Source organism: Pipistrellus hanaki (genome assembly GCF_964339955.1).
Source record: "Pipistrellus hanaki genome assembly, chromosome: 15".
NCBI lineage: Eukaryota > Metazoa > Chordata > Mammalia > Chiroptera > Vespertilionidae > Pipistrellus > Pipistrellus hanaki.
Genome location: NC_140517.1, coordinates 5,568,575 through 5,590,512, shown reverse-complemented (window position 1 = coordinate 5,590,512; position 21,938 = coordinate 5,568,575). Strand labels below are relative to the sequence as shown.

At 57.5% G+C, this 21,938-nt stretch overlaps 1 protein-coding gene across 1 annotated transcript; it reads right to left on the bottom strand.

The window, feature by feature from the left end:
• Positions 1 to 692: 692 nt before the first annotated feature.
• DRC7 (dynein regulatory complex subunit 7) lies at positions 693 to 21,691 on the bottom strand. Its single transcript, XM_084861225.1, has 18 exons — positions 21,671 to 21,691; positions 18,676 to 18,921; positions 17,351 to 17,525; positions 16,047 to 16,172; positions 15,081 to 15,275; positions 13,233 to 13,391; positions 11,850 to 12,068; positions 10,046 to 10,174; positions 8,823 to 8,895; positions 7,606 to 7,734; positions 7,401 to 7,529; positions 6,103 to 6,323; positions 4,522 to 4,737; positions 3,556 to 3,666; positions 3,355 to 3,465; positions 2,037 to 2,231; positions 1,188 to 1,327; positions 693 to 1,068 (listed from the first exon to the last, which is right to left on the bottom strand). Exons 2-18 carry the CDS (start codon positions 18,885 to 18,887, stop codon positions 975 to 977), a joined length of 2,634 nt encoding a protein of 877 aa, XP_084717351.1. The 5' UTR covers positions 18,888 to 18,921; positions 21,671 to 21,691; the 3' UTR covers positions 693 to 974.
• Between the last annotated feature and the right edge of the window lie 247 nt (positions 21,692 to 21,938).

The following is a 21,938-nucleotide window of genomic DNA, read 5'->3' as shown; positions in this document are numbered from 1 at the left end:
CACTGAATGCTATTGAGCATGTAATTCTTAAAAATCAGACCCTTCTCCTACGTAATCATTGTATCATCACACCCAATAAAACGAACAATTGTTCTCCAGGGCAGATTTTCATAATCATACCAAAAATATTTTTAATAACATTTTTCCTAATTAGGAAACCACAAGATCTGGCACTTGGCTCTTCTAAGCTCATCCTATTTCATCTGCGCCCCCCCCCCCCATTTTTTTTTTTAACGACATTGATCTTTTTAAGAGATTGGGCCATTTACCTTGTAGACTGTCGCACATTATAATTCTGTCTATTTACCTTATTCCTTTTCCTCTGAATTTCTTGTTAAATGGAAGTTAAAGCATGATTAGACTCGTGGTCACCATTTTGTAACACTTTCTAATGAAGTATAATACACATTCCCCATATACTGTAAAGGTACGAGGTCAGTGAATGTTCACCATCTGAGCATAGTCAGGTCAAGAAGGATATGACCAGTCCTCAGCAGAAGTCCCCCTGAGAAATACAACCTTATCATTCATGTGGCTGTAGTTTGTTCGTTTCCCCTGAGCCCAAGCGGGGGTCTCACCCTCAGTATCATGGACATGTTAGGCTAGATGCTTCTTGAGGCCACCTGCAGAGGGGTTGCAAAGGCCCAGCATTCCAATGGAAAGGGCGAGAAGACGAGGAGGAAGGTGGCCACTGTGGGTAGAAGAAGTGGGTCCCAGGCTATAGATAAAGAAGGGAAGGCGAGAGAGGCTGGTGCAGGAGCTTGCGAAAGGAGGTATAGATTGCAAATCACAAGTGTGTTTATTTACAGAAAAATCATGAGAGGCAGGAACAGGTGGAACTGCAGGGAGAGAGGTGGAGCGGCGGTGAGGCCAGACACCTGAAGCCGAGGTCATTAGCCGGTTGTAGGACACACGGGTGGGAGGAGAGGGGGTTTCTCTCTCTGCCAGCTTAGGCTGCGGCCCCAGGAGGGGCATCAAGAAAAGACTTTCAGGTGCTCCACCAGGCGCGGGTCCTTGTAGAGCTTTTCCTCCAGCGCCAGGTACTTCAGCGGGGCCAGCTCCTTGTGTCTGAAACCGGAGGGGGGAGCGAGAGGCGGTGGTGGGGTCACGAAGCTGGCGCTCCGGCTTCCTGGCAGGTCCCCCCGGGCTCCCGGGTCCCACACAACCCCCCCCCCCCCGCCCCTCACCGATTGAGCCGCTGCTCCAGGATCCGGATGCGGAACATGGCCTGAGAGCAGTAGCTCAGGTACAGGTCTTCGTCCTCCGTGGTCAAGGTCACCTGGTTCTCCTGGTACCACTGCTGTTTCTTCTGCAGCTCCTGGGTCTCCTGCGGGCGCGGAGAGGAGAGCGCGGGAGGGGTGATGCAGGCTGGCCCTCCCCCAGGGTCTGAGGCTGAGACACCCGCCACCAGAGAACCCAGGAGGGTTGAACAACGCAATCGCCGTCCCCAAAAGCCAGAGGAGCAGAGGTGGGGCCAGAAAATGCCTTGAGTGGGGCCCGCTGGGGTTGTGTTGAGAGGGCTATCAGGCCCACGGGGTCAGAGCAGGGTTCGAGACGGAGACAGCCACTCGGCTCTGGAAAAGTTACCCTTTCAGAGCTTCCAGTTTTCTGTCTGTCAAATGAGCATCGTTATACTCACTCACCACCACCACTCAGAGCTCTTTGTGAAGATTAAATGAGATAATCCATAGGAGCTGCATGGTATCCTCCCAACCAGTAGACATGCATCAAGGACTAGAGGTTGTTACAATGCTCCATTCTTCCATCCATCCAACCACCCATCCATTCATTCATCCACTCATCCCTCCACCTACCCATGCGTCTCTCCTCCTGTTCGTCCATCACCCGTCCATTCACCCACCACTCACCCACCCATCCATCCCTTCATCCACCCTTCCACCCAATGAGCAAGGGTAAGGAAGGACAGCTTGGTCCTCTGGAAGCTCCAGGCAATTGGACCCTCACAAGTCTGTGTGCCCATTTTCAAGACGAGGGTGCCAAGGTCCTCTCTCCTCTACCCGGGTCCCTGGCCGTACCCTCTCGAAACGGGCCTGGATGAGGTTGGCCTTGTCAATGAGCCGCTGCTTGAAGTCAATGAGGCACTCGTCCTTGAGGCGGATGGCCTGCCAGCGCGTCAGCTTCTCCCCCGGGGGCAGCTGGGCCAGGAACGGGGCCAGGTAGTCCAGCTGGGCCTCCACCTGCCGCAAGTGCTCCTCGTGCATCACGCGCTCCTGTGGGGGGCGCAGGGGGCGGGGGGGAGTCAGCTGGACCTGCTGGGGCTGCAGGGACCTCCCGGCCAGCTCTGCACCAACACGTGACCACACAGAACCAGTCCTCAAATCCAGAGCCCGGTGCTTGGCGCCTCTGGGACCAGGCCTCGGAGCGGCCTGGGGGCCGTCCCTTGTACCTGTGGTGTTGGGTAACAGCCAACTCTCTATCGTCCTTGGATTCATGTCTCTCTCCCTGAGCCTCAGCACACACCTCACGCTCAGTCAATGGTGAGAAAATGGTTGTTACTCATGATGCTGAATCAAAAACGACCAGTATGCCGAAACCAGTTTGGCTCAGTGGATAGAACATCGGTCTGTGGACTGAAAGGTCCCAGGTTCAATTCCGGTCAAGGGCATGTACATTGGTTGCAGGCACATCCCTGGTGGGGGTGTGTGCAGGAGGCGGCTGGTCGATGTCTCTCTCTCTCTCATCAATGTTTCTAACTCTCTATCCCTCTCCTTTCCTCTCTGTAAAAAAAATCAATAAAATATATATTTTTAAAAAATGACCAGTATCTCTCTCCCTTTTCCCCTTTCACCCTGGGGCCTTCTGTCTGGTGTTGGCAGGCAGGGGCCAGGGACGCGGGAGAGGTGTGGGGCTGGTGCCCATCCCCGGGAGTCTGAGAGCCGGTCGTCCGATGATGCCCTGTCCTGCTGCTCCAGCCTCCATCTATTTGTAGAAATCTCTGCCTGGCTGGTGAAGGAGATCTAGAGGCTGGGCTCGGAACCAGGGTGGGCCTGGACGCCCTGTGAGGCAGGGGATGGAGAACTCGGGCCAGGGCCAGGCCTGGAGCTCGAGGGGGGCCGCAGGCGGAGGTGGGCACACGCTTCTCATTCTTCCCGCCTGCAGAAGAGGCCCGGGGCTGCCCTCAGCCCCTGGAGGTGGGGGAGACGGGGCCTGGGTCCTGGGTGCTCTTTGGGGTGAAACATAGGCACAGTCAGCTCAGCAGCAAGGATGAGCACAATGAGGTCGATGACTCTGTCCCCTGGAGAGGGCTTCCCGGAAGGACCCCTAATCCTCCTCGTCACCCGGGGACCCCGGGGGGCACAGAGAACGTCAGGCCGGGGAGGGGGCGAGGCTCACCATGGCCTCCCGGTACTCCCTGCTCTTCTCATTGCGTTTGGTGTCGTAGATGGAGATCTTCAGCGTGTGCGCCTCCTCCTCCTCCTCCAGAAGCTTCAGGATCTCCAGCACCTGAGTTGGAAACGGGGGGGAGGGCATGGTTGAGGCACCCCCTCGCACCCCTGGTCCCTCCCCGCTGCCCACTCTCCCCGGGGACCCTACCTCCAGCTCCGACTCCCAGGCCTGGTGCCGGGACATCTTCTCCTGCTCCTTCAGCTGCATCATGGCCTCGTACTGGTACAGGAGCTTCTTGGTGTGCTCCATGGGCTCCACCTGGGGCGGCGGCCGCAGGGACAGAGAGGCGGCAACGGCTGGGGTCGCGGACGGACGGGCTCTGCCACCAGACCCCTTGGGTTCAAATCTCCCCCTGCCATTGTCTAGCTGTGTGACCTCACGCAAGTTGCTTAACCTCTCTGGGCTTCAGTTTCCTCAGGTATAAAAAAAACATGAGCCCAACCAGGAGGTCATGGTTCAATTCCCAGTCAGGTTATATGCTGAGGAGCTTCGGACACGATCCCCAGTAGGGGGCGTGCAGGAGGCAACTGATCAATGATTTTCAACATTGATATCTTCTCTCTCTCTCTCTCTCTCTCTCTCCCACTTCCTCTCTGAAATCAATAAAAAATATAAACATATACTGTATATTATAAAAGACCCTTAACAAAATTGATGGCAACTCAATTATTTAAAAAAACAAAAACAAAATAAAAACAGACCCAGATAACAACAGAAGAGAAACTAGAGGCTCGGAAGAATGAGCCGGGAGAGTGAGGATTTGAACTTGGAGAGCCCGCCCCAGCATTGGTCTCTAGATCTGGGGCCTGCGATGCCGGGGGCTTGGGCGGGGGTGGGGGGTGTGTGGATTAGGGAGGAGTCTTGGCCTGCTGGGTTGTCTTTCTGGGGGATGGGGGCACGGGGGGGGGGGGGGGATGGGGGAAAGGGTAAGAGCTTCAGAAGAGCTGCCGAGAGAAGGACCCTGGGCCGGAGCTCCTCATTTCCCCAAGGGCAGAGGTGCGCTCCCAGGCTGGGAGGGGGCCCGGGGTCCTGGGAGGGGGCCCGGGGTCCTGCTTCCTTCTCCTCGCCCGCCCCGCCGCCCTGCCCGCCCCGCCCGCCCGGCCCCGCGCCCACCTCGTAGCTGATGCACATCTCGGGCGTCATGATGATCCTGTTGCCCTTGCTGTCCACCTCGACGCGCCGCAGGAACTCGCGCCGGGAGGCCGTGATATGGTCCTCGCGGCAGTGGTAGCGCAGCTGGATGCGCTCCTCCAGGATCAGGAACACGCGCTCCTCCACGTCCTCGTCCGCCGGCTTGGCCGGGTTCCGGAAGAACCGCTCCGTGATTTTCTGCGGGGCGGGCGCAGGCGTGGGGGGGTGGGGGTGGGAAAGGGGGTTTCTGAGGGCGGGAGCAGAGCACACTCGGGGTCACTGGAACCTGGGGTCACTTAGGGGTTCCTGTGGAGCAGCGGCCCCTCCTGGCCAGACAACGGTGCTGGGTGCCCCACCGGTCCCAGTGCCAGGCCACCCCGGCCCTGGGTGCTGCTGGGTGTCTCCTCTAGCTCCCTCCGCAAGGTCTGCTTGCTCACCGCCGGAGGTGGGGAGCTCACTACCTCTCCGGTAGCCGTCTCTATTACTAGACATCCTTTCCTGCTAGAAAGGGTTTTGTGTGTATTTTTTTAATATATATATTATTGATTTTTTACAGAGAGGAAGGGAGAAGGATAGAGAGTTAGAAACATCAATGAGAGAGAAACATCGATCAGATGCCTCCTGCACACTCCCTACTGGGGATGTGCCTGCAACCAAGGTACATGCCCTTGACCGGGACCGAGAGTCCATAGGCTGAGCTCTATCCACTGTGTCAAACCAGTCAGGGCTAAAAAGGAGTTTTTGTTGTTGTTGGCTGGCTGGCTGGTTTGATTCTTGGTATGCAGCCATTAAATTCACTGGTCACATAATTTGTAATGATATGGAGGGGGGAAATGCACAACTTAATAGTAAGTGGGTGATAGAGGGATTCTACCTACACACACACACACACACACACACATCTCAATTAAGTTAGAAAAGACCCTAAAAACCGAGCCTATATTCTGTAGTAATATCTGAGAGATGCCATTCTGAGACTTTTTTTTTTTTTTTTTTTTACCATTTTCCGCTTTATATATTTTTTCTCTATGTTTATATGTTTCCATATGTCTCTATTTTTCCATACTCTAAACCAGAGGCCCATTGCAGGAAGATTACTGCAAGAACAGGGCTTCCTGTGGCCGTCTCCACCGCCCTGCCTGCTTCCCTCCCTTCTTTGCTGCCCTGCCTGCTTCTCTGCAGCTTCACTCCCTTCTACAGCACTTGGCTTCCTTCTACCCTGTCTTCAGTCTTCACGCCGCTCCTGGATATGCAAATTAACCGACACATTGGTTGGGCAGATTTGCATACTCGCTCCTGATTGGCTGGTGGGCGTGGCTTGTGGGCATAGCAGAAGTACGGTCAATTTGCATGTTTCTCTTTTATTAGATAGGATGTTTAGTCTGAGTGTACTCTTCCTATAATAGTAAGGAAGTGACACCCCCCTGGCCTAGGGGCTGAGGGCACGGATGGGAAAGCCCCCTTGGGGATCATCCCTCTGGAGCCGGGGCTGTCCCTCCCCACCCCGGGGTCACCCCGTCCCGTCGGAGCGCCCCGTCCCCAGCCCAGGAGGCCCTCCCTCACCGTGATGGGCCGGGGGTTGGACTCGGCGGTGCTCATGGTGACCTTCTTGACCCGGGGCCCGTAGGTGACGTGGCGGTAGGCCAGGAAGTCGGGGCGCCCCTGGTAGTGCTCGGTGATGGACCGGGGCGTCTCCTCCCGCTTCACCAGGCCGTCCACGCGGGCCTTCTCGTAGAACTCCATGACGCGGTCGTTCTCGGGCTGCATGCACATGTACGAGTGCACTGCAGCGGGGCAGGGCAGGGTGGGGTGGGAGGCGGCGGGTCAGCACGGCGGGCCCGGCGGCCCCGCCCTGACCTCACGGGTGAGCCCGGAGTCCGGAACCCATGCCCCCCTGGTGGGTACTTGGGCGGTTCCCGGCCTCTTTCTTCTTATAAGCACCACCGCCGTGAGCGTCTGCAGCCCGCATTTCACACCCATTCTTATACCAACCAGAGGACTTGTGTGCATGCATATAAGCTAGCCAGAGGTCATGGACAACAGGGGTTGGGCATACATGGGGAGGGGTTTGGGATGGGCATGAGGACAATTATGTGACACCATAATCAATAAAGAAATTGTAAAAATAAAAATAAATAAAACCTATTCTGGCCCATTATTTGCTCAGGACAGAGAGACAGATACGTTAAGGCTGGTGTTGGTGACTTTGCCTGACTGCCCGGCAGAGGAGTTGTGCCCATGGCTGTCTGTCCTGCCAGCGGCGACAGGGGACTTCCGCTGGTTTGCACGCTTGCCCGCGCCCTGTAGGGCCGGCCATGTTTCATCTTTGACGATGACTTGAGTAAGATGGTCTCTTAGTGAGCTTGTTTTATTTATTTTAGTTCAACCATCGAGTGTGTGTGTGTGTGGGGGGGTGATGGTATATTGGCCTTATGTTTTTCTCCCTTCCCAGGGTTCATGGTCATGTGCATGGCCTCCATGCCCTCTGCCCACCGCCTCGCCCTTGTCGGAGCACTTGTTGGTTTCATTGCTCGGCATCCTAACCTCTCTGGAAGCATGGCCCCACTGTGCACCCGGCCCCACTGTGCGCTGATCCCAACCGCAGAGTCAGCGTGTGGCCCTGGCTCTCACCCTCCTGGGAGGACACGGGTCTCATTTCCTTGGACCCTCTGTGCTTCCCTGACCCCTTGAACCCGTCTGGCTGGAGGCGGCGGGGGCCGTGTCTGTCGCTTGTCACCCAAAGAGCCCTGTGGCTACACAGACACCGTTCTCCCCGCCACACGCCAGTCACGTGGGGCGACTCTGAGCGGCGTGTAAAGCCCGCCGGGTGCCCTGGCTGGCCCGGCCGTGGGGTCACTCACCGCGCAGAGCCTGGGGGTGGCCCGGCTTGAAGTAGTCGATGATGAGGCCCGTGACCTTGTTGATGTGCTTCAGCTCCAGCATGTCCTCCCGGTTCTGGTACCACTCCTTCACCTCCAGCAGCTGGGTGCCTGCGGGCCGAGGGCGCTGGCTGCAGCCCGCACTCACACCGGGAGCTCAGGGACCCCCCCGCCGGCCGCCCCTTACACTCCAGGTCCTCGTAGATGCTGAGGCGCGACATGAGGCCGTTGCTGTTGAGGTACGGGGCCCACTTCTCCAGCTTGGCCCTCTTGTACTGGATCACCTTCATCCCGTTGGGGCAGCGGGTCTCGAACGCTGTGGACGGGGTGGGCTGGGCTGAGGGGCCTCCCAGATCGGGGGAGGGAGGCCAACCCCACTCAGCCCTCAGCCAGGCCCTGTCCACCGAGCGGCTGTGAGCTCCTCCAGCCCCCGCCCGCTGGAGGGGGGCGAGGGGAGTGGACTCCAGGAGTGGCTCTTGCCCTGGAGTTCTCAGATCTGAGCCTGACCAGAGGACCCCTGCCCCCCCATACACACACACACACACACACACACACACCCATACACACACCCATACACACACCCATACACACACCCATACACACACTCATACACACACACATACACACACATACACACACACCCATACACACACCCATACACACACACACACACACACCCATACACACACCCATACACACACCCATACACACACCCATACACACACATACACACACACTCATACACACACCCATACACACATATATACACACAGCCATACACATACACTTATACACACACATCCATACACAGCCATACACACACGCGTGTGCGCGCGCACACACACACACACACACTGCCAGGCCACCTGCCCTAACCTGGCTCCTTCTGAAGCTAGAAGTACACCTCCTCCTGGAAGCCCCCATCTACCCCCAGGCCCCACCCCGGGAGCTGGGTGCTCCCTCTCTGTTCTCATGACACTTCTCTGGCTCTTCTCCCCCTCCCCCCCCCCCCCCCCGCCATTGGTTTAGCCTAGATGGGACCTCCGGGGCCAGCAGATGTCGGCAGAGGCACAAGCACCCTGTCCTGCTGCTTTCCCTGGTCCTGCCCTCCCTTCCCCAGTGCCATCTGGGTGCTGGGCACCGCCTCCCCCTGGCAGGGTGGCCCTTGGTCCTCCACCGCACACACTCCCTCATCCGCCGAGCCCGCTGAGCCCCCTCCGGTTCGCCAGGCTGGTGGGCCCTCCACGGGGTGTGTGCAGCAGGAAGGAAGGACCAGGCGGGGGCAGCAGGAAGCAGAAGGGGTGGGAGGGAGGGGCCGGGGGGCCAGGGCAGCCTCTACTGGGGTCCCCCTGGGTCACTGCTGCCCGGGCCCTGGGGACGGGGAGTGAACACGCACGGACACACCTTCTGGGGAGATCTCGATGGGTTCCACCCAGGAGTGCGGCATGTCGAAGCCCTTATCCTCCTCCTCCTTGCCCTGTTGGGAGAGGCGGGGCGGGTCAGAAGTGATTGACAGGCAGAGCCTCTGTCTTGGCACCCCCCCTTCCCCACCACCTCCTCCGTCCCTCACCCAAGCCAGGGGGCGGGTGTCAGGAACCCAGAAGTCAGGGCAGGTCCGACCTGGCCTGTGTGACCCAAGATAGGGAGGAAGGGGAGCAGCCTGCTCCGTGGGGTCTGGGGCCTTCCCTGCGGCTCCTGGCTGGGCAGCTGCCCCCCTTCCCTCGTTGTCAGAGGCACCAACGTGGCCACGGCCGTTGGTTGAGAGAGGGGCCTGGAGGCCGGCGGACCGAGCCCCAGCCTCCACCGGACAGCGGCTCCGGGGTCCCGGGAGAGTCTGAACCGCTCTGAGCCTCAGTTTCCCGGCTGGGGCCCTTGGGAGGTTCACGGGTAGAAGGTACATAAAGAGCTTGGGGACACTGCCTGGCTGTCCTTATTGGCTGCTTCTTTCTCTCTGAGCCTTGGTTTCCCCAACAGTAAAACCAGGCCTGGCCTAGACCAGTGGTCGGCAAACTCATTGCTCAACAGAGCCAAATATCAACAGTACAAAGACTGACATTTCTTTTGGCAGCCAAATGTTTTAAACTTAAACTATATAGGTAGGTAGGTACATTGTTATTCACTTAGTTAGGGTACCCCTACGCTGGTCTTTGCTAAATGCTCAAGGGGCCAAAGAGCCGCAGTTTGCCGACCACTGGCCTAGACAAAGGGTCCTCTAACTAGGGGACCACAGAAACCTGAAAAAGATTGCCTCCATTTAAAGCTTTTTGCCCACAAATGTTGCTCAGGCCTTTGCCACCTGCTCATCTCATCGGGCCGCCCTAGCCGCCAGCAGGGGGCGCCCACGCACCAGATTTACTGTCGGGTCGCCAGAGCGGAAGCCACTGAATGCAAATCCCAGCCCTCCCCTACCCCTACTCCAACCCCATTGGGTCAATGGATCTGTCTGGGCCTCAGTTTGTCCTCATCTATAAAATGAGGCCATGATCCAGGCCCTTGAGGAATTTATAGTCGGTCTATCTGGACGTGTCATGCTAACAGGACGTTTGTCAGCCCGGCCTGAACCACGTCCAAGTATGAAGCCCCCCACCTCCCCCTGCCCCCGGCCCCCTAAGGCGGGTGAGACTGACCAGGCTGTCTATGTCATCGTCATCAATGAGGGTGTCATCATCTTCATCCAGGAGCGACAGGCGAGGCTTATCGGTCCCCAAAAGCAGGTACTCCCACCTCACAGGGTCTCCCAGGTCAAAGATCAAGTCCTGATGGAGGAGGGGACCAGCTGAGCACACCCCCAGCCTTCAAGTCCCCCTCCTGCTCCACGGGGCACAGCAGGGACCTGGGCCCCGGGTCAGAGGGGCACAGAGTGGGCTCCGGCAGCCCCTGTGAGTCCATGCCCACCTTCCTCGTTTCAACAGGGAAACCGAGGCCCCGAGGGGGGCCGGAAACGGTTCAGTCTCCCGTGAAGAGGCCCCACGGTTGGTGTCTGGGACAGGTCTGGATGAGGGTCGATTCTGCACTGTCTGGGGCGTCCCAGGCAGCGTGTAGAGCAAATACAGGCTGGTGGGGTTCTTTGGGAGGGGAGATGGCAGGCCTGTGACCTCCTCAGGGTGTTACTCACACCAGGGGGAGGGAGGTGGGCAGGCACACATGGCACCCTGCAGAAGAGGCAGGTGGGGCTTCTCTGCCATGGCCTGTGTCCTCCACCTCTGTTCATCCCAGCCCACCTGTGCCTCGGCTCACCTGCCAGGTAACTCCCAGCAGGTGGGGAGGACCCCACCTCCCCAGGGTGGCATGCTGTCCCCAGAATCAGTGTCCCAGAGGGAGGGCAAAGGTTGAAGAACAGCTGCCTATGTCTTTAACTCGCGTAAGCATCTCTACGGTTATATACTATACTAGAGGCCTGATGCATGATGATTCGTGCAAGAATGGGCCTTCCTTACCCTGGCTGCTGGCCCAGCCTTCACTCTGGCTGGAGCCGCCTTTCTGCCTTCCCACACTGCCCAGAGGCCCGGGGCGGCTGGGGTGGTGCAGAACACCCCCAGACGCTAGGCGCCTGCATATGCACATAACCCACCATCTTTGTTGGGTTAATTTGCATACTCATTCCTGATTGGCTGGTGGGCGTTGCAAAGGTACGGTCAGTTAGCATGTTGCTCTTTTATTAGTGTATATATATATATATATATATATATATATAAAAGCCCACCGAATGACCAGTTAACTGGTCGCTATAATGTGTACTGACAATCGGGCAGATGCTCAATGCAGGAGCTGGCCCTTGGTGTTCAGTGCTCTCCCACAGTGGGAGCACAGCTCAGCTGACGGACAGGAGCCAGACGCCGGACTCATAGCTGGCAAGCGCAGCTGTGGTGGGGTGAGTCTCTCTCACCTCCCCAGCAGTGCTACCGAGCAGTGACAGCAGGTGCAGGGGAGCTGGGATGAGTGGGAGCGGCTCGGCACTGGGCCTGGGCTCAGGCTCCTCCCCAGCAGCCCTCGGCTTCCTGCACTCCTACATCCCTCAGGCCCAAACCAGCAGTCGGACATCCCCCGAGGGGTCCCAGATTGCAAGAGGGCACAGGCCCAGGCTAAGGGGCCCCACCGGTGCATGAATCCGTGCACCGGGCCTCTAGTATATGTATATACTTATGGAAATTCACCGAGCTGTATGTACACTTAGGATGCGTGTATTTTTCTGCCATGTATGTTGCATTTCAATACAATGTTTTTAAGTCATTCATACAAACTAACCATCCGCCTTGTACAAGGAGCACAGATCAAAAGAGAGACAATCCCAGCAGAAGGGAGTGGGCTCTGGAGACTCGGCTCTGGGGAAAGTCTGCAGCCCTCCGGGCGGGCCTGGTGGCCAGCTCTGCCACAGGTCACCCCCCACCACCACCACCAGCTGCCACGCCCACGCAGGCCCCTGCCCAGCACCTTGCAGCAGTTCCAGCAGTCCTGCATGTTGATCCAGTAGTTCTTGTGGTTCCACAGGCTCTCGATGCCCAGGAAGTGGTCGTCCTGGGTGCTGTAGCTGCGTGCCGTTAACGGGTCAATGAAAAAGCTCTCGGGCACCTCGCGTTTCCCAGTCAAGACCAGCACCCACGAGTGCACCCGCAGGCCGTGCAGGGGGTCGGCTTTTGCATTCTCCGCCTCCTGCACAGAACAGGTGGGTGACCGTGTGGGTAGGAAGGGGGGGTCACCTCCCCGGGGCTGGCGGATGGGCAGGGGAGCGGAGTTCTGATCCAGACTGTACCATTGGCTGGCTGAGAGGCATTGAGAGTATCATCCCACCTTTGAGTCTGTTTTCTTCTCAATAAAGTGGGAGGGACTGGCTCGATCTGGGGTTTATAAACTGGGCTCTTTTATAAGAGTGCTGGGGGAGCTGGGATTCGCTGGCTTTCTGTGTTGTGATTTGTGGTGGGATTCCATCCAAAGGAAGGTGGTGGACCCCATATGGCTTCCCGGCCTGCCTCCCTTTGGGAGAGGGGGACTGTGTCCCAAGTGCCCAACCAGAGGAGATGCTCAGTAAACACCCCATGGGAGGAGAGGAAAGAAAGGAGGTGGACGCAAGGATGGGAGTGTGGATGGGTAGGAGAGATGGAAGGAAGGAAGGAAGGAAGGAAGGAAGGAAGGAAGGAAGGAAGGAAGGAAGGAAGGAGAGATGGGTGGATGGATGGAGAGATGGGAGGATAGATGCATGTATGTATGGATGGATGGATGGATGGATAGGAGGATGGATGGATGATGGAGAGTTGGGAGGATCGATAGATGGGAGGATAGATGGATGGGAGGATAGATGGATGGGAGGATGGATGGATGGATGGATGGATAGAGAGACAAGAGGATAGATGGAGAGATGGGAGAATTGATGGATAGATGATGGATGGAGAGATGGGAGGATGGATGGAGTGACAGATGGATGAACAGATGGGTGGGTAGATGGGTAGATGGAGATGGCAGGATGGATGGATGGATGGATGGATGGATGGATGGATGGATGGTTGAGGATGGATTGGAGAGCATATGTGGGTGAGTCTTTAGTGAGAGAGTCCAGAATGAGGAGGACACCAGAACTGCCCACCATAACATGGGCTGCCCATGCAGAACTTTGCCATGAGAAATCTACCACCAGAAGCTGGCTGACCACCAGGGGGAGATTCCCAATGGCCAGGCTGAGATGGCAGAGAGGCAGAGGAGGGGCTTTGGACCGGGGTGTCCATCCTTATATTTCTTCCGTGACCTGTGTCTTTCCCGTTCCTAGAAACGCCTCCTCGAGAGCTGAGCTCAGGGGTGGAGGGCTGAGGACCAGGGACCCACCTGGATGCGCCCCTCTGCCTCCTTCCGCCGCTTCTCCTCCTCAGCTCTGATCTTTTCCTGCTTCTTCCTCTCCTGCTCCTGCTCGTACCTGCTGGTCAGGTCCCGGGGGGGCTTGACGGCGTACTTCTTAGGTGGTGCCACTTGTTTCTCCTGGACTTTCTGTCACCGGGCAAGAGAAGAACATCAGCAGCCACGAGTCCCCAACCCTGGGACCAGGAGATCACCGCTGCCACTGGAGCCTGTGGGCTCTCCGGCCTGCAGCTCCGTGACCTTGGACAGACCTTCCACTCCCCTACCCTCGGGCTCCTCCAAACACTGGAATGGGGATAATGGAACCTTCTCCCAGGCTGCTTCTGACCAGACAGGGAAATGCCATGGGAGGTGCCCATTAGTCCCGGCACTCAGCTATGTGGTTTTCTCTCCTGGCCTGCCCCTATGCCCACATGAGCTATGATCTAGAGAGTGGGGCCCACTGTCGGGAGTCAGACTTTCCAGATCTTGCCATTGGAGAGTTTCATATCTTCATTTTATTATTTTAGAGAGGAAGGGAGGGTGAGATAGAAACATCAATGATAAGAATCATTGTTCGGCTGCCTCCTGCACGCCCCCTACTGGGGGTCAAGCCCACAACCTGGGCATGTGCCCCAATGGGAATCAAACCCTGACTTCCTGGTTCATAGGTCAATGCTCAACCACTGAGCAACACTGGCCGGGCATGGGTTTCCTATCTTGGTATAAAGTAAGAATTTGCTGAGAGAGAGAGAGAGAGAGAGAGAGAGAGAGAGAGAGAGAGAGAGAGAGAGGGAGGGAAAGGAGGAGGAGGAGGAGGAGGAGGAGGAGGAGGAGGAGGAGGAGGAGGAGGAGAAGAAGAAGAAGAAGAAGAAGAAGAAGAAGAAGAAGAAGAAGAAGAAGAAGAAGAAGAAGGAGAAGAGAGAGAGAGAGGGGGGGGGCGGTATCAGTGATAAGAAAAATATATATGCAGGGGAAAACAAGGCAGAGGCATGCAGACGTGGGTACAGTGGGCTTGTGGAAGATAGGAGGGAAAAACCGCGACCCTCCAAGGTTTAGAGCCAAACAGACCGAGCCTCAGCCCCCGGGTCTCCGTTTACGAGCCGTGCCCCTCTGGCCACGTATAAAAGCAAATGAGAAGCCTATAGAGGCACGGCCAAGTCTGTGGGCACAAGTGGCGGAAGTGGGAGAATCAAGCCGTGACCTCCTGGTTCTTAAGCCAACGCTCAACCACTGAGCCACACCAGCCAGGAGGCTGGATGGGCTTTTATAGAATAGGCAGGGTAAACTGGGAGGGATTTGAAATAAGCCACATGACAGTCACAAAATCTACCTCCTGGGGAACAGAGAAGCTGAAACTGGCACCAGGGGAGAGTGAAGGACAGCCACTGGGGGGACATAGGCTGTGTGTGTTAAGAAGCTGAGGTCAGCCCGGCCAGAGTGGCCAGAGGCTGAGCATTGACCTATGAACCAGGAGGTCATGGTTTGATTCCTGGACAGGGCACATGCCCAGGTTGTGGGTTCGATCTCCAGTGTGGGGTGTGCAGGAGGCAGCCGATCCATGATTCTCTCTCATCACTGATATTTCTCTCTCTCTCTCTCTCTCTCTCTCTCTCTCTCTCTCTCTCTCTCTCTCTCTCTCCCTTTCCCTTCCTCTCTGAAATCAATAAAAAAAAAACAAAAAAAAACATATTTTTTCAAAAGCAGCTGAGGTCAGAGATCGTTGGTGGCTGGAAATTCGAACTCCGTGGTGATGGAGCCGGGGTCCTGTGGCCGGAGCGGGGCGGGGGGAGGAGCCGGGCACGCTGCTCAGCGGGGCGCCCCCGGAGCCCGGCCTACCGTCTTGGGCTTCATGGTGAGCGGGCACACCTCCCGGGTCAGGTCCATGAGGCACAGGTCCTGCGAGCCGTAGCCGTTGACGACGTAGGCGTCGTAGCCGGAGCCGATGAGCATGGAGCAGAGCAGCGTGCTGAAGTCGAAGCAGTTGCCCCGCTGGTACTTGAGCACGGTGGTCGGGGAGTACAGGTGTGTGGGCTGGTGTGGCGGGGTGTGCGGGGGGGGGGGGGTGGTCAGCGCCGCCGGCCGCAACCCCGGGCCTGTCCTCCCCACGCAGGCTGGTCTCCCGCAGGATCCTCCCCTTTGGGGGGCGGGCGGCCCACTGAGGATGGGTGCGAGCCACAGACCCTGTGTGCCGGGAGAGCCGGCCAGGCCACACTGGCCCCTCGTTCTCAGAGGCGGTGGGCTCCCCGATGGGCAAGACCCGGGACTGCGGAAGCCGAGGTCTCACGCTCTCCGATGGGCCATTTCACGGCTTTATCCCAGAGTTCCTCTCCCTTCTCCCCATCCCTTCCTCCTGGCCCCTCAGCTCCCTCTTCGGACCTATTCCTCCCTCTCTTGCATCCTTCCTCCTTCTCTCCCTCCCTCCATTCCTCCCTCCTTCCCTCCATTCCTCCTTCCCTCCCTCCCTGCCTCCTTTCTCAACCAGAAGCGCCAAGATGAGGCCGTGGGCTCAGAGCAGCAGGGCCTCCTCCCTCTCTCCTTCCCCCGCCTCTGGAGGCCATGAGGAGAAGGCTCCGACGGCAGAGAGGGGCAAGGAGGCCAAGAGGCGGGAGCCAGAAGGCCAGGCTGGCTGTGTGACCCTGGATAAGTGGCTGCCTCTCTCTGGGCCCGTGCCCCACACCCTCCCCAAACCCGCTCCTGGGCTGAGTGCTTTTCTCCACGCTCTCCTGGCTTCCCAGCCCAGGCCTCACGGGCGGGGGGACGGGAAGGGGGGGACGGGGCGATGCCGGCCGGAGCGGTGCTTACCGGCTTGAGGGGGTCGGCCAGGGGCTCCATGGAGAGGAAGTCAGCGACAAACTGGGCGCAGCTGTCCCAGTTGTAGAGCTCGGTGTAGGGCATCAGCGTGGGCCGGAGGGTTGTGCTCACGAACTTCTGTGGGAGGGGGAGAAGGGGGAGGGGGGATAATCCACCTGGGGGGAGGGCACTGCGTTCCCAGGAAGCCAGAGGCCTCGGCTTGGAGGCAGGGGGCGCTCTCGAGGCCTCAGCAGCTCCTCCAAACCCTTCCCGGCCCCGATCCAGAATCCACGTGTGCTGTCCTCAGGCGCCCGAGATGCATCCGTGCCTCCTGCCATTCCCGCGCCCGCGGTCCCCCTGAGTGCCGCCAGGCCTGGCACCCCCTCCCCGGTCCCCAGTGGCCCCGTGAGGCAGGCACCACGGACAGAGGAGGGAACTGAGGCTCCAAGAGCAAATGGGCTGGCTCCGCTCACCGTCGGTCGGCAGTGGAGCTGGGTCTGTCTGGCTCTGAGCCACCACCCCGTGGGGGGCCCTCGTGCCACCAGAGCCCCTCGGGGACTGCCCTGCCACCGGGGCCAGCGGGCCAGGGCTCCAGGGTCTCCCTATGGATGCCGGGAAGGCCCCACCAGCCCCGGATCACCCGGCCCCACGGAAGGCCCTGAGGACGGCTGCCGGGGGGCGTGCAGGCCTGGGATGACCAGATAAGAGAGGAGGGGAGAATCCCCGGGCCCCCAGCGCTGCTCCAACTTCAGTTAAAAATCACCACGCGGCCAAAGCCGGTTTGGCTCAGTGTTAAGAGCGTCGGTCTGCGGACTGGAAGGTCCCAGGTTCGATTCCGGTCAAGGGCATGTACATTGGTTGCGGGCACATCCCCAGTAGGGGGGTGTGCAGGAGGTAGCTGGTCGATGTTTCTCTCTCATCGACATTTCTAGCTCTCTATCTCGCTCCCTTCCTCTCTGTAAAAAAAAAATCAATAATATATATATATATTTTTTAAATCACCACGCGGCCAAATAACACAGCCTGGGGGTCTCCGTTTTGCAGCCTTGGGGCTCGTCCTCTGCCATCCCATCTACCGCTGGGAAAACTGAGGCCCAGGCAGACCCAGGGACGTGCCCCGGGTTGCGGGGCTGGAAGGAAGGAGCCCAGTGCTCAGGTCTCGGGACCCGTTCCAGCCATTCTGCCTTGTTTCTCTGCCCTTCCCTGTCATTGAGCTCTGGCCCAGGGCAGGGCTGTGCGTGGGCCCCCTCCCTCCGCCCTCGGCTGTGGAGCCCGCCCTCCCCGCCCCCCACCCCCACCCCGCGACCTGGCCTTACGGGCACTTGGCACTCGTTGAGCGGGTACAGGAAGAGGGGCACGCGGTCCGGGCACAGGTGGCTATACTGGCAGGAGAAGTTGTCCGCCACCTGCAGCAGGTGCTCCTCCTTGGGCGTGTTGCTCTGGTAGGAAGCGGGCAGCAGGGAGGTGTCGATGGAGACCTTGGCAATGACCCTGTGCCCGCAGGGAGGGATGGCCTCCGTTAGTCCCCAGGAGGCGAGGCCCGGACCCGGAGCTGCCCCCACCCACCTGGGCTGCCGCGGGCTCTAGCCCCTCCCGGTTTGACCCTCGTTGTCAGCACTTGCCCTTTGAGACAGACAAGGGAACCGAGGAACAGAGAGGGTGAGCGACGTGCCCAGGGTCACACAGGGAGCGTGGGGCGGAGTGTGGGGACTTGGCCCAGGCAGTCAGAAAGCAGAGCCCTCGCTTTTTTTTGTTGTTGTTGTTGCTGTTAATTCTCACAGGAGAACATTTTCCCACAGATTTTTATTTTTTGTTTTTATTATTTTTTAAAATATAGTTTATTGATTTTTTTTTTTTTTTTTTTTTTTTTTTACAGAGAGGAAGGGAGAGAGATAGAGAGCTAGAAACATCGATGAGAGAGAAACATCTATCAGCTGCCTCCTGCACACCCCCCACCGGAGATGTGCCCCACAACCAAGGTACATGCCCCTGACTAGAATTGAACCCGGGACCCTCCCAAGTCCGCAGTCTGACGCTCTATCCACTGAGCCACACCGGTTTCGGCTTTCCCATAGATTTTTAGAGAGGGTGAAGGGAGGGGGAGGGCTAGAGAAAGAGACACATTGATGTGAGAGAGGCACATCGAATGGTTGCCTTCCACACGCACACCGACCAGGGCCGGGGATGGAGCCGGCAACTGGGGTATGTGCCCTTGACCAGAAGCGAGCCCAGGACGCTTCAGTCCACAGGCCGATGCTCTATCCACTGAGCCACACCAACTAGGGCCAGAGCCCTCGCCCTCAACAGCTTCCCTCTCAGCCAGTGGTTCTCAACCTTCCTAATGCTGCGACCCCTTAACACAGTTCCTCATGTGGTGGTGACCCCCAGCCATAAAATTATTTTCGTTGCTACTTCATAACTGTAATGTTGCTACTGTTTGTGAATCGTAATGCAAAAATCTGTGTTTTCCGACGGTCTCAGGCTCTACAGCAGCGGCTCTCAGTCTGTGGGAGCCACCCACAGGTTGAGAACCGCTAGCAGGGCCGCCTAGGACCGTCGGAAACCATAGGTGGTCTTGGGCTCTGGTCCCTCATCCTGCCCGGCCCTTCCCGGCCCAGCCCTGCTCCGCCCCGACACTCACGGGGACTCTGGGATGACGATCTCGATGCTCGCCAGCTTCTTCTCCAGGTCTCGGAGCATCTCCTGCGTCATGGGGGTCTCCTCCTTCCGCGCCTCCGGCTGGAGGGCGGAAGGAGGGGGAGATGGTGGCTTCATCGTCTTCTCGCCCCTCTCCACCGCGTCCTGCAGCTCGGCAGCCTCCTCCTCCTCCACTTTCTCCTTCAGGACCTCCATGCTGGCCTGTCTCCGCTGTCCAGAGGCGAGGTCTCTGCAGGAGGGACAAACGCTCTCAGGATGGTCGGCCGACCTCAGACCAGGAAAGGGCCGCCGAGACCACCTGGGTCCCTGGTGGGTGGTGGGAGGGTAAACCTGCGGGGGGGGGGGGCGTCTCGGTGGCTTAGATCATGGAGGGAGAAATTGAGTCTCCCTTACACTTCCTTTCGGCGGAGGAGCCAGGTGCTAACAAGCCCGTAACACCGTCCTCCCATCACAAACCGCCCTTAAGACAAAGACAAGAAGGCCACAGGCGGAGAACCATTGTCAGGGCAGGAGAGAGAAGCCCAAGTTACTACCACTGCTTGCCTTCTCGTATTTTTATTTCCACATCTTTTTTTTTTTAAATATATTTTTATTGATTTTTTACAGAGAGGGAGAGAGAGGGATAGAGAGTTAGAAACATTGATGAGAGTGAATCATCAATCAGCTGCTTCCTGCACACCCCCTTCACACCCCACACCGGTGAAGTGCCCGCAACTAAGGTACATGCCCTTGACCGGAATCGAACCCGGGGACCCCCCCAGTCCGCAGGCCGATGCTCTATCCACTGAGTCAAACCGGTTTAGGCTCTCACATCTCTTTTTTAAAATATGTTTTTTATTGTTATAAAAGGGGAAGGGAGAGGGAGAGAGAGAAAAAAAAAAATCAATGGTGAGAGAGAATCATTTATTGGCCGCCCCACGCTGTGGATCGAGCCTACAACCCGGGCATGTGCCCTGACTGGGAATTAACCGTGACCTCCTGGTTCACAGGTCAACGCTCAGCCACTGAGCCACGCCACCCCACGCCCTATGGCACATGATGCTAATGCTGAAGGGATTACTGCAGTATTATAGAATTTCCTATTTAAATATGTTTACTTATGGGGGGGGGCAATGTTAAAATATGTACACAGATAATAATTTAATTTAAAAAAAATGGAAAAAATAAATAAATGTTTACTAAGCCAATAAGTGAATTGGCTTGAAGAAATTATTCGTAACAGTAAGGTGGTGGTATGGAATATGACAGAATAAAAGCGAACGTCAGGAGAACGGGAACTGAGGCACAGAGGGGGCAAGAGCAGGGCTGCCACCCAAGCACCGGGGCCGGGGGCAGGTGTGTGTGCGGGCAGCTGAGACAGCGTGCCCTCTCCTGGCCCAGCCCTGGGTCAGCCCACAGGATGAGGACATTTGAGAGCCACCCCGCGATGCCATGTACGCTCCTGTGCCCTGGGAAGGCTTTGCCAAGGCTGGCTGAGGTGGTCTGCTGCTTGCCTATCCCAAGATCCAGCCCCCAGTTCCATAAGCAGAGCCCCAATTTAAAATATCCAGCTTCGCCAAAACCGGTTTGGCTCGTGGACAGAGCGTCGGCCTGCGGACTGAAGGGTCCCAGGTTCGATTCTGGTCAAGGGCATGTAATTGGTTGCGGGCGCATCCCCAGTGGGGGTGCGTGTAGGAGGCGGCTGGTCGATGTTTCTCTCTCATCGATGTTTCTGGCTCTCTATCCCTCTCTTTTCCTCTCTGTAAAAAAATCAATAAAATATATTTTTAAAAATATATATCCAGCTTCCCTGCCTCCTGTGCAGCTAGAGTCAGCCCTGTGACCTGAACCCAGCTTTGGCCGCTGAGATGTGAATCGAAGTTGCTGCCTGGTTAAGGGTGAGCCCAGCTGGCACAGATGCTGGCCCTTCTCCTCTTCCTGCCGGGGGCAGGGACATAAAGCAGGGCTACAGCCAATGCACGACCATGAGGTAACCACTCCTGCTAAGGACGCCAGAGGGAAGAGACGGGGCAGCCAGGATCCCCAGAGGCGCCGTGAGGTCTGAGTACCACCTCTGGACTTCCCATCGTATGAGGAAACAGCCTCTGCTTGCTGAAGCCAGTTCCTGTTACACCATCGCAGCTCCCGCCCCTGGGCTCATGGCTCTTTATTGCCCCACCTCAAAGATCTTTTTTTTTAAATTTTTTTTACAACACACAGGGCAAAGGTCCAAAGAGGAGGAAAATTGACCCAATGCACAGAGTGTGGTGGTGGAGGAGGAGTGAGGATTGGGGAGAAAAGAGCAAGGTCTCCCCAGAGACCTTCCTTCCTCTCTGTGAAAAATCAATAAAATATATCTATATATTTTTTTTAAAAATTGAGGCCTAGAGAGGGTAAGAGCACAGCCTAAGGTCACAGAGCTGGTAAATAGGCGGTCCGGGTATATTTCTGAAATCCACGCACTTTGGGGCCTGAATGAGATGGGGGAATCCCGGAAGCGTGTGCGGGGGCTGAGGGGTGGGGGGTAATGGTGAGTAAAGAAAGAAGCAGGGTGGGGAAAGGACCAAGGTGGCAGTGGGCAGCAGGGGCTGACAGCGAGAGCAGGAGCTAAGATGGGGCCGGAGCCCGAGGTCACAGAACTGGGTCATCAGAGGCAGAGCTGGGTCACAACCTGTAATACTCCCTTCCACAGCAGACCCCCTCGCCAGCTTTACTGGGGTTTGGAGAGGGCATTCCGGCCTCAAAGTTCCCTGGACCCTGTTCCCCATCCCACAAGTCATTTTCTACACCCTCCTCAGAAGCCACTTCTTCCCCAACCCCCACTTCTTCCCCCCGCCACCCCCCACCCCCCCCCTCCCCAACACACACACACACACATTGAAAACTTCCCGGGAGAGAGGTCAAGGCGGAAGAAACCCCTTTATCCCCAGCACTTTCCCCCACCCTCCCTGCCAGGCAGGGTCCAGCCATCCTCAGTGCCCTCCCTACTCCCCTCTCACCCTCCTGGGACAGCCTGGACTGTCTGTTTAGTCTGTCTCCATAGTAACGGCTTTCTGAAGCGGAGGGCCTTCCTGGGAGAGGAGGCTTCTGGGAAATGTAGTCTTCTGTCACTACCCAGGTCTGGGCCCAGAAGCCCTGGGTTGGCAGGTTCCTTGGCCAGTGGTGGCTGGAACCAGCCTATGCCAGCTCGCAGGAGCTGATGGTTAACATTTCGGGAATGCTGGCAAGCCCGCTGAGAAACACGGCCACTGTTAAAACTCTTACCGC

What these genes read in the sequence shown, in the direction of transcription:
- DRC7 (XM_084861225.1), bottom strand. Translation starts at nt 18,887, where the DNA reads ATGGAGGTCCTGAAGGAGAAAGTGGAGGAGGAGGAGGCTGCCGAGCTG. An exon ending in ACGATGACATAGACAGCCTG is followed by an intron (nt 8,896 to 10,045) that starts GTCAGTCTCACC and finishes CTCTCCCAACAG; the next exon opens with GGCAAGGAGGAGGAGGATAA. An exon ending in TCCAGGCCCGTTTCGAGAGG is followed by an intron (nt 1,328 to 2,036) that starts GTACGGCCAGGG and finishes CCGCGCCCGCAG; the next exon opens with GAGACCCAGGAGCTGCAGAA.